General features: G+C 40.3%; 1 protein-coding gene across 6 annotated transcripts in view; it reads left to right on the top strand.

Annotated features, from left to right (window-relative positions):
• The window catches only part of rrbp1.S (ribosome binding protein 1 S homeolog), a 51,891-nt gene extending 41,930 nt beyond the window's left edge, over positions 1 to 9,961 (top strand). For 2 of the 6 annotated variants that reach the window (XM_018264420.2, XM_018264418.2), the window contains 8 exons: positions 112 to 183; positions 3,113 to 3,208; positions 3,671 to 3,754; positions 4,661 to 4,741; positions 5,792 to 5,851; positions 6,371 to 6,463; positions 7,325 to 7,468; positions 9,504 to 9,958. In XM_018264420.2, coding sequence (XP_018119909.1) covers positions 112 to 183; positions 3,113 to 3,208; positions 3,671 to 3,754; positions 4,661 to 4,741; positions 5,792 to 5,851; positions 6,371 to 6,463; positions 7,325 to 7,468; positions 9,504 to 9,542 — 669 coding nt within the window. In that variant the 3' untranslated portion in view covers positions 9,543 to 9,958. 6 annotated transcript variants of the gene reach the window in all.
• The last annotated feature ends 2,240 nt before the right edge of the window (positions 9,962 to 12,201 follow it).

Raw genomic sequence — 12,201 nt, 5'->3', positions numbered from 1 at the left:
TGCTTCAATTCTAACACAAACAAAATAAAGGAGCATGGGGCATATTCCCTCACTAATTTCCTTCTCTAAGTTGCATTTACATCAATACATTTCCTATATTTTTTTTCCTAGTCACATTCTCAGGTCAAAACACTAGAAGAAACTGTGGAAAAATTAAGGTCAGATCTTCAAAGCACAGAGCAGGTAAGTAATGGTCTGGCACAGCTGTAATGTTGCACATGATAAGTGTTTTTACATTCTAATGTTCTATACAGAATATGAGCCATTTGGCATGCTTTCGGCAGCACTCGCTTAAAACCTCCACATATGATAAATAGTCATGTATGTATGTATATATGTATATTTTTATTTGTAAAGCGCTCCTTGAGGGCAAAGCACTGTACAACAAAACAATAAATTAGTAGTAACAAACAAGGGGTAATTGGAATAAAAAGTAACAATAAGTGCATTATTAGAAATACAATTCACATAAATATAAAAAATAAAATTACAATACAGATTAAGTGCTCAGTGTCAAGGAAATAAAAGGCTAGAGGACCCTACCCCGTAGGGCTTACAGTCTAAATGGGAGGGCTCTTACAATTTGCCATGTGCTAAGAGCTATGAATCCATGTCAGGCTACAAGAATGGCTTTCTTCTTATTTATCTGGGGAGATTCTTAAATGATCACTTTAGTCACCGCTGTTCATGATCCATTTAGCAATATAATAATTATTTTGGTTAGTTTTTTAATTGTAATCCATTGTGGATAGGTACCTGCTCTAAACAGATTCTGATTCTGTTATCACTTATCAGATCTTCAGTTATCAAAAACATTACAGTGGCGTAATCAGAAGGGGGCACTTCTGCTCTTGTCACATGAGATTGCAAATCAAATGCTTGTTGGTGGGGGGTGCATGATTGCTAGGAAACATAACACTATGGGGAAGATTTACTAAGCTCGAGTGAATAGTTAGAATAAAAAAATATATTCGAATTTCAAAGTATTTTTTTGGGTATTTCGACCATCGAATTGGTCAAATTAGATCGAACCGAGCGATTCGAAGTAAAAATCGTTCGACCATTTGATAATCGAAGTACTGTCTCTAAATAAAATTCGACTTCATACTTCGCCAGATTAAAGCTACCGAAGTCCAATGTTAGCCTATAGGGACCTTCCACAGCACTTTTTTTTGGTCAAATAAAAATCCTTCGATCGATCGCTTAAAATCGTTCGAACTATTTTTATTCGATTTTTATTAGGGATGCACCGAATCCACTATTTTGGATTTGGCCGAACCCCCGAATCCTTTGCGAAAGATTCAGCCGAATACCTTACCAAATCCGAATCCTAATTTGCAAATGCAAAGTAGTGATGGAAAGGTGAAAATTTTTTTACTTTCTTGTTTTGTGACAAAAAGTCACGTGATTTCCCTCCCCACCCCTAATTTGCATATGCAAATTACGATTAGGTTCGGCCAGGTAGAAGGATTCGCCGAATCCGAATCCTGGTGAAAAAGCCGAATCCTGGCCGAATCCCGAACCAAATCCTGGATTCGGTGCATCCCTAATTTTTATTGTGCTAAAATCCTTCCAATTCGATATTCGAACTATTTTACTTTGAGGGTTTTTTAACCCTCGAAATTCGACCCTTGATAAATCTGCCCCTAAAAGATGGATTTCTGGTTAAAAAAGATTAATTGAAAAATTGCCTATTCGTAAAAAGAAGCAGATTTTTTGGCTCCCCTGGTAGAGTGTTGTGTGTGGGGTTAGGTTCACCTTGCCTCATTTTAGGTGCAGACAGTGTCGGACTGGAAAACTCCCAGTGGGCCCACATGTCCGTGGTACCTCCTGCTTCTAAACATTTGGCCTGTTTCATGGTCGTTGCCTATTTCTATGAGAATAAAGAGGCTAAATAGGTGAAATAATAGATTATAGTATGTAAAGAAAAAGACATTGGAGAATAGAAGTTGAGTGAGTAGAGGAAGAAAATAATACTTAGAGTGAGCCCCTGGGCTAAGGGTTTTTGCTGGGCCCCTGGTGTCCCAGTCCGACACTGACCTATATTTACCTCTCCATGTGCACTTCCACTATCATTATAACGTTACATTGCCATTCCAATAAAGGCACCTTACTGTCAAAAAGTTACTGAAACCCAACAAAAAATGCAGCAAAAGTAATTCATTTATTGGATGACATTATGATCACAGCAAGCTTGTAATGTTTGCTATAATCATCATCTTAATTAATTAATAAAGGCATCGCCTATACGCCAAAATACTATCACATGTATACATTTCTTACAGGCATTATTCAAAGTTTTTAAGGTGTATGTTAAAGGGATACTGTCATGGGAAAAAACATTTTTTCCAAAATGAATCAGTTAATAGTGCTGCTCCAGCAGAATTCTGCACTGAAATCCATTTCTCAAAAGAGCAAACTGATTTTTTTATATTCAATTTTGAAATCTGACATGGGGCTAGACATATTGTCAATTTCCCAGCTGCCCCTGGTCATGTGACTTGTGCTCTGATAAACTTCAATCACTCTTTACTGCTGTACTGCAAGTTAGAGTGATATCACCCCCTACCTTTCCCCCCCCAGCAGCCAAACAAAAGAACAATAGGAAGGTAACCAGATAGCAGCTCCCTAACACAAGATAACAGTTGCCTGGTAGATCTAAGAACAACACTCAATAGTAAAAACCCATGTCTTACTGAAACACATTCAGTTACATCAAGAAGGAAAAACAGCAGCCTGCCAGAAAGCATTTCTCTCCTAAAGTGCAGGCACAAGTCACATGACCAGGGGCAGCTGGGAAATTGACAAAATGTCTAGCCCCATGTCAGATTTCAAAATTGAATATAAAAAAACCTGTTTGCTCTTTTGAGAAATGGATTTCATTGCAGAATTCTGCTGGAGCAGCACTATTAACTGATGCGTTTTGAAAAAAACATGTTTTCCGATGACAGGATCCCTTTAAGGTGTTTGTTCTCAGTTAAGGGTCGTGGCTTACACTGATGGCTTTTCCTTTTCCGCAAAAGTTGTCAAAGTGAAGCTGTGCCCTGATTGTAAATAAGCAGCATGTTCACTTGCCTGTCACTCACCGGCATGTTCCTGTTTATGTCTTTAGCTTAAAGAGTGTGTATCTCTGATGGAGGCACAGCTGGAGACCCAGATGAATGCAAAAAGCACAGAATGCCAGACATACTCAAATGAAATAGAGAGTGTAAGTACCTAAGCAACATGTGCCATCTGTCGGATGAAATAAAAAATAGATGCAATAGGGCAGTGGCAAGGGGGGGGTCACTGAAGGGACTTTAAGCATCATTGGCAGCCTGAAAACATGACTCAAAATAGTTTAAAGCAGCCCCCATAGACTTGTGCATCAGACTTGAGGAGGGCTATTTACTAAAATCCAAAACTTCCAAATAGGATAGAGACCTCTCCCATTGACTTATATACAACCTTGGCAGGTCTGATATGGCTGATTTTCAGATTCTGCCTTTTTTTGCCGCATTGTACTTTAATCAATCCCCAAAAATTGGGTTTTAAAAAAGAAAAATTTGAGTTTTGCATCAAAAAGCCCGACTGAACTTTAGTAAATAACCCCCAAGATGTGTAAAGGCATTTACGGCTGTTATTTTTGTATATAATCTGTTCATTAATTAAACTTAAGTAAAACTTTCAGTTGCAGCAACTTTTATCAGAATCTCGGGAACATCTAGATGCTACCAAAGCAGAAGCAAGGAAGCAAAGCATAGAATTGTCTGTGGTGAGTCCATAATAATAATAAAAAAATACCATTAGTATATGCTCTAAGTTAATGATCAGAATCCCCCTTGCTTTGTTAAAAACAGTTTGAGGGGCTTTACTAATTCTGTATCACTAGCTGGTGTTTTACTAATTCTGCTTTTGCTTATATGGAGCTACTGGCTTAAAAATGTGTATGTGTGAGGCTTTTCTTAACCTTAAAGTGGAACTGTAGCGGAAATGAAAATGTAATATAAGCTTCAGCATACTGAAATAAGAAACTTTCTAAATATAATCAATTAAAAATTCTGTACCATTTCTGAAATAATCAAGTTTATCTTCTTTATTCCTCTCTCTGCATCTGTTTATTTTCATTCTCTCTTCATTCAGGAGTTGGGTGTCAGATAAATGATCCAATATATCTTATAGGAGGGCTCCTTTTGCCTAGAAGATGTATTAGAGCTCACGCTATTAAAATCACCAGAAATCCTGTCTCTCTACATGCAGAATTTGTGCAAAAGGCAGTTATTTTGTTAGATTTTTTTTGTACAGGAATCAGTTATTTGAGTGAACTTTAATTCATCTGATAGGAAAGGAAGCACCCTATAAAATAAATGGGATCATTCATCTGACACCCAACTCCTGAATGAAGAGAGAATGAAGAGAAACAAATGCTGAGAGAGGAATAGTGAAGATAAACTTGATTATTTCAGAAACAATGCAGAATTTTTAATTGTTTGTATTCAGAAAGTTTATTTCAGTATGAAGAAGCTTATATTAAATTTTCATTTTTGCGATAGTTCCCCTTCAAAATGGAATATTGGTGTCTGGCCACATCACTGTTCCCACAGAAATGGCAGGTTCTGAAGACCTATTTCCTTCTGCTTGGTTTAAGTAAAGGTTATTTACTCCTGTTTTTATCCACTAGCTCCGGCAACAACTCGGTGAAATGCTAAATCATGTAAATGATACTGAAAAACATGGTACAGAAGAACACCAGACTTCACAGGTTGGTGACCTTTCACTGTATTTTATGTCAAAATGGTAATGTCACACGGATGACTTTAACCCCTCACAATGAATTTGCAGTACAGTTGAGTACAGTTTCTCCAAATGGGGAACACAGAGCCATGGATAAGCAATATACACAAGTCTGTTCAACCCTGGCTCCTGGGACTGACCCAGCTAACTCTATTTAGGAAAGTTTAGACATCTGTATTTCTTTTTGGAAATTAGTTTTTATGTTTTACTTTTCTCCCAATAAGTAACAAACAAAACAATGTATTTCATTTGTAGTAATTTGATACAGCTTTTGAAGGTGCAAGTTAATACATCAAAGTGATCCTATTCCATAAATGTTTTGAATAATATGACGAAGGGCATCCCTATTTGTAATGAACACAGTAATAAATATATAAATAACAGGACTGGTGTCTTGTCCAGCTTGGGCTCCAATCAGGCGTGTAAGATCACAAATGCACAAGTGTAATATTAATGGCTCAATAGAGCAGGAGAAAGAAGACACTTCTCATCCAGTGATCCCCAACCAGTAGCTTGTGAGCAACATGTTACTCTCCAACCCCTTGGATGTTGCTCTCAGTGGCCTCAAAGCAGATGCTTATTTTTGAATTCCAGGCTTGGAAGCAAGTTTTATTTGCATAAAATCTAAGTATAGTGCGAAGTAGAGCCTCTTGTAGGCTGCCAGTCCACATAGGGGTTACCAAATAGCCAATCATTGCCCTTATTTGGCACCCCAAGGGACTTTATCATGCTTGTGTTGCTCCCCAACTCTTTTTACATTTCAATGTGGCTTACGGGTAAGAAAAGGTTGGGGACCCCTGCTCTATTCAGAGATGTGTTGCATTGCATTTGGATAGCACTGATCATTCCCTGAGTAACTGCATGCAGTGCAACACATCTCTGTATAATGCAGAACATCATTCATCATTTGCAGCCTCTACAGTGAATTTTGTTCTGAACTTGGAGTGTGGTTTGTTTTTAATTTTTCAGTTCTCGGGATGAATAATCTACAATATGTTTTAACACTGTTTTTTTTCAGAACAAGGAAGTACCAAAGACAAATCTTCAAGATCAGAGCACTTTAGCAGAAATGCAAGAGGTAGGAATGCAAATGAACTGTGTGCTCAGTATTATATTGTCCACAAAAAAAGATATCCAAAGCCTGAGCCAGTGTATAGGTGCTGTTGAGCATTCCTGTCCAAACTGGCAGATGATCAGCCCATTTATTGGACTAAACTGATGGCCAGTCTAGATCAGTATATAATAGGGTTTATTCAGATGCCAGGTCAAGCAGAGAATGTGTATTGTATGGTGATATGGTCTATACATGTGACCAAAGTGTTGTCTAGTACTGTAACTAATTTAGAAAACTACAATTTTGAGAAATACAGTGGTCTTCAATTTCACAATTGCCTGATAGGTGCTGAGGCTTTGGTGCCACATTCTGGGCTACTGAAATTGCTCCCAGTGCCATTGTCCTTAGACAAGATTTAGACAGGAGTCTTTGAGTCTCCCTGCAGTGTTTGTCTGTGGCTGCAGTTGAATACTTTGTGCTCTGCTTGAGATGTTTATTCTTTTGTTATTATTTTTATTATTAACATATATTTTTTCACTAAAGCAGAAATCACTGCATAGTTTGCAGGAAGAACTGGAAAAGTTAAAATCAAGGGAAGAGCCATCTTCTGGAACGGAAGAAGTGCAGCAGATCAAGGTTTGTGTGTATAAATGTATAATCCGGTGCGTAGCCCAGTTTTGTCATTAGTCAAGATGACACAGAATTTATTTATTGCTGTTTGGGATCAGTTTCTCACTGTTAGAGAAGAAGACTTCGTGTGGATCCTGATATACATAAGAATATGAATTCTACAGCTCCTGAGTTAATTTAACCAGACACAAATGGCCAATATCCAATATGAACTCTGCCCTCAGCCTTTCGCCCTCAGTCTTCAGCCCTCCATCCTTCGCCCTCAGTCTTCCACCCCCAGCCCTCCATCCTTCGCCCTCAGTCCTCTGCCTTCCACCCCCGGTCCTCTTCCTTCCGCTCTCGCTCACCACTTTAGAAACTTATGGATAAGACTGTCGGCTGAAAAGAGAGATCTGAGGGGGGAGTGCTGAGAAAAGAGGGTGGAGGGCTGAGCAGGGAGGGCGGAAGGAAGAGGACTAAAAGGAAGAGGATGGAGGGCGGAAGGCTGGGGGCAGAGTTCGTATGACTGATGGCTGAGAAGGGAGGGTAGAGGACGGAGGTGTGATTGCAGATTTGGACGATGAATGGCGGTAAAAGCAACCGATGAGCCATTCTGAAGGCATAGGACGTTGCGTGAAGTACAGGTATTACGCTGCAGAATGTCCTAAAATGCATTCATAAAAAATAAAGAAGTGACCCTGGGTAGTGATGGGGATGCAGCATATAATGCTCAGAGTGAAGTACAGTTTTTGAAGAAGAAGGGAGTAGAAAATAAAGGACTTCCAATATACTTTTAACTTTACATTAAGGTGCATCATCCCATATGTGCTTTTATTGATGAGCCGAGAGTGCTTCAACTAACCGTTTCCTGCACTAAACACATTGTAGAAAAGATTTGAGAAGGAAAAAAAACTAACACGGGACTTAGGTCAAGCATCAACCAAACTGTTACAGCTTTTGAAGGCTTCTCAGGAAGAACTAGCTAAGGAAAAAGAACAAAATAAAGTCCTGAAAAAACAACTTCAACTGACGGTACTAATTTCTTTCCCTTCATTGCTGTTGTTTCATCTCCTTTCCAGAATATCCCTGACTTAAGCCACTAACCTACTGTAACTCTATCTCTTTCTCTCAGGAGGATGTGGTGAATGTGCAGTTCTTGTTGGGGGAGATATTTTCAGCTTTGTGCCTGTGCTTTGCCTTCATATTTACTGATTTGAAAAGGGCAGTTTCCTGTAGGCTGTCTTATATTAGCAATGAGCATTAGGCCTTAAAAGGCACCTGTTGGGCAAAAATATTATTCCCAACCAAAGGTTAATAGAGTCCGCACTCCAGTTGGGGGTAACAGTAGTTTTTTTTAATAATTTTCCCCCTGCAAGCTCTAGCTCATTAGCACCAGGAGGGAGCCCCTGGTACGAGCTGCCATGTTGCAATTCACGGCACTCATTATGTGCATGCATGTGCCCCAACATGGCTGTTGTACCAGAAGCTCCCTCCTGGTGCGGATGGCCTACCCCTGGCAGGAGGGTAATTAAAGTTGGTTGTTACCCCCAACCAAAGTCGGGATCTATTAGCCCACACCTTTGGTTAGGGATAATATTTTTGCCAAACAGGTGCCCTTTAGAGATGAATTAGCCACCATAGCCCACCCACAGGCTAATCTGAGAAGACATTCATGTTTTCTTCATGAACAAACTGGTAAATGCATGATTTGTATGAAATCTATCATTCTTGCCTCCGTTCTGTGTAGCAAGTTGGACTCTTGCCTCTCAATAGCAGTTCATGGAATCACCTGACCTTTTCATAATCCGCTAAATTGGGACACTTATGAACACTTAAAGGGAACCTATGGGTGGAAATTGTAAGAAAAATGCTCCAAACAAGCGATATGCCGCCTGCACCATGAAGGAGCTCCTGGTGCAGTTGGCCATGTTTAGTGACACACATTAAGGGTAGGACTAAATGGACGTTTTCGGCACGATCCAACGCGCTGCGACAAATCACATGCAACGGAAATAAGGCAAGTGAATGCATTGTCGCATGGTGTCGCAGCATTGATCTGACGCGACACGACTGTTGGATGCAGACACAGCATGCAGTGTCTGCATCAGACAGTTGGGTCACATTGGATCAACGCTGCGACAATGCATTCACTTGCCTTATTGCTGTCGCATGTGATTTGTCACAGGCGTTTTGTCGCAGCCCGTCGGACTGCACCGAAAATGCCCGTGTAGACCTACCGTAACTTAATGAGAGAGTCACTCAGTCTGCTTATAATTATCATGTGTGAGATGTCATGTGAGCATTATTTGCATGCTTCTATCTTAATATGGCTGCCCATAGCTGGAGTTCCCTCTGAGTGCAGGCAGCATAGCGCTCGTTAGGAGCATATTTTGCACCAAAATTTGTATTGTTTCGACCAACCAGAATGTGGGCTGTACTAGCTAGCACTTCTGGTGGGAAAAATTCCTCCAATGTTGTCCTTTAAATTACAAGTTAGATAACAAAAATGATTGCCTGCACTTGTTTTGTTTTTTTTTGTAACTTAAATTTTTTATTAGAAAAAAAGGAGACATACACAATCATAAGCCTTACAAAATAATACAGCACATCGCAAGCAATGTGAAACAGTTGCTAGTTCCATTAGGCCTCTTCAATAAAAAAGATTGATTAAAGGAAAGAAGTAAAGAAAAGAGGGGAGGGTTTTAATTAAAGGAGTTTACTCAAAGCTTCAGTGATTAGGCAACACAAGTGGCCTATCATAGTCTTTAGGAATCCTTACTAAAGTAGTTTGGTTCCTGCTTAAGTACCACATAGGGCCACCCAGTGCAACTATTCCAGGTGGTGTCCAAATGTCGATAACTATGAGCTCCTAATAGAATGAGCTCCAAAAGGATGTCAGATAAAACATGCAGATAAATTCATATATATATATATCGCCTGAACATTATACATTAAAAAACAGATATAGCTATAAAGTTCAATTCTCCGTTGCTTTTAGCTGTTCATGCATTATGGAAGTGATATGTAGTCTTCCTTCATAATCAAACCTTTTATTCTTTGCTTGCAGGGAGAAGAACACGATTCCAACAATGGGACATCAGTTTGACACCAAGTTTTCTCTTTTACCCAAATGCCTTAAACATTCTTTCCTTAAAAATTAAAATAACCTTCTAGTGAGCCAAAACACATCAGAAACACAAGTAAGGAGTAACATTCTATACTTTTATATATATATGAACAAAGTACTTTACATTTTGACTATAAAAAGCAGATGAGAAGAGCACAAGAATGTGTGTGAGCAAGTCAATTCCACAAACCCTATGGAACGTGGGTGTTATACAAAGGGAAAGACTCTGTTGTGTACAAGAAACAGTACAATCTCTTAATTGTTTGTCTTTTGAGTGATGAACAGAAGCCAAGAAGTGATTATGAAGATGCCTAATGTATTGGAACTGGTCTCCAGTATAAAACCATGTGAATTGTTTGATTCCTAAATGCCATTAAAATGAAGATGTGTCTAAATGGAATTGATGTATTTAGTGTGTGTTTCTCTCTTTATATTTAATCGTCATATGTAAGTGCTTCATTTTCTGTTGACATGAATAAACAGAAGAGCGAGTGTCCGTATAATGTATATTATCTGTTCAGCCTGACGGCCAATTGATCAGATACAGACGAGTGCCACCAGTGTATTGCTACTAGGGATCCACTATTTCGGATTCCTTCGCAAAAGATTTGGCCAAATCTGAACCCTAATTTGCACTTGCAAATTAGAGTTGGGAAGGGGAAAACATTTTTACTTCATTGTTTTGTGACAAAAAGTCACGGGATTTCCCTCCCTGTCCCTAATTTGCATATGCAAATAAGAATTTGGATTCGGTTTGGCCGAGCAGAAGGCTGAATCCAAATCCTGCTAAAAAAGGCAGAATCCTGGCCGAAACCTGAACCGAATCCTGGATTCCATGCATCCCTCATTGCCGCCTTTACATGCAAACGGAATTGTCTGTTTAAATGAATATCCCACTAGTCCATAAACACAGGATAATTCAGTCCAAATATATGTGAGCTGCTGAGCTGGAGTTTGGCACTACTACAACTGGAAATTTGCTTGTAATCCCTAAATCCATTGGATCCCGATATCTACAATGCATGAATATTGTTGAATGCCTACTCACAGCCGACACTTTTGTTACTGCGACTGAATCTGTCAAAGTATGTTTATTTCAAGATTTTTAAATATAAATAGGGCAAAAGTACAATAGTAATACAATATATAGGATATAAGAACAAAAAAAGCAAAGCAAAGACAGCCAAGGAAAGAGAATCCATGAAGGGGTGAAAACAATGGGGCTCATTTATTAACGCAGCGCAGCGCTAAAAAGAGCGCAGTGGCCAGACATTTGCCCAGCGCATGCGAGTATTTAATAATGTAGCGCACGATACCTTAACAATGCGATTTGTGCGCTAATGTAGACACAAGACAGGTGCGATGTGTGAAACTGCGTATCAGCTGTCGCAGTGCTTATAATAAATTGTGCGCACAGGAAGATACCGCAAAGGTAAGGATTAGTTGTGCTCATGTATGAATGCGCTGCTTTAATTAGTTGCGTCACATATTGCGCATATTGCGTTCACTTAGACCAGGGGTGTCCAAACTTTTTACAACGGGGGCCAGATTTGGTGAGATGAAAATGTGTGGGGGCCGACCAATCAGCCTGACATTGTTTGATTCGAACCATTAAGTATATATTCATGAAGCTGCTGGATCCAGGCAAAATTAAATGTGAAGCCATTAGGGTAAGGCCACACTAAGCGATAGCGCGGCGATTTGACTCGCCGCGACTTTTCGCCGCGACTTTTAAACGGCAATCGCTGGCGAAACTTTGGCGCTGGCGTCTATGGGGAATCGCTGCGTAAAAACACACGCGGCGATCTTTTTTCTATTGTCGCTCGAAATCGCCTCGCTAGGCGGATTAAAAGTCGCGGCGAAAAGTCGCCGCGAGTCAAATCGCCGCGCTATCGCTTAGTGTGGCCTTACCCTGATGGTATGTTAGTGCCCTACTGCACTGATCTTCTTCTGTCCCCATAGACAGCCCTTACCCACCCCCACATCCAGCCTCTGTAGTCTATAATAACTTTTATTTCAATTGTTTATTCTTTCTCAGTTAGACACTCACCTGTAACTCCCCCTCCCTCTCAGAAACAGGCATGAAAAAAAAGCTTAAAACTCTGTCTCCTCCTTTGCACACAAGCACTCCCTCTGGAGCTCCCCCTCCCTGCCAGAAACTAAAGGTGGACTCCAACTGTAACTTACTTCCCTCCTGCCACATGTGATCGCTGATAAGCAGGATCAAGCTGCAGCACATTCAACACTCGCGTCTCTCAGTGATCCCATAGAAATGAATGTGCGGCAGCAGGAAATGTAAGTCACAGTCGGAGTCCACCTTTAGTTTCTGGCAGGGAGGGGGGAGCTGGCAGCTGGTATGTAACGGAGACCGTAGTTGTAAAACTATTGAAGGGGGAGTTGAGCCAGAGGATAGAACGGGTTTTTTTTTAGCAGTGTAGCTTTTTTTCATGCCTGGTTTCTGGGAGGGAGGGGGAGTGACAGAATGTTTAAAAAATCACTGCGACGTGCTGCTGTGACTTCGGCTCCTCTTCTGCTTTTTGCTGCGGGCCAATTAAAATTGGATCGCGGGCCGCATTTGGCCCGCGGGCCGTAGTTTGGACACCCCTGACTTAGACGCATCTGCATTTGTTTCTGTGCT

The sequence above is a fragment of the Xenopus laevis genome, chromosome 5S (genome assembly GCF_017654675.1).
Source record: "Xenopus laevis strain J_2021 chromosome 5S, Xenopus_laevis_v10.1, whole genome shotgun sequence".
In the NCBI taxonomy this organism is placed as follows: domain Eukaryota; kingdom Metazoa; phylum Chordata; class Amphibia; order Anura; family Pipidae; genus Xenopus; species Xenopus laevis.
This window is presented reverse-complemented; position numbering and strand designations above follow the sequence as displayed.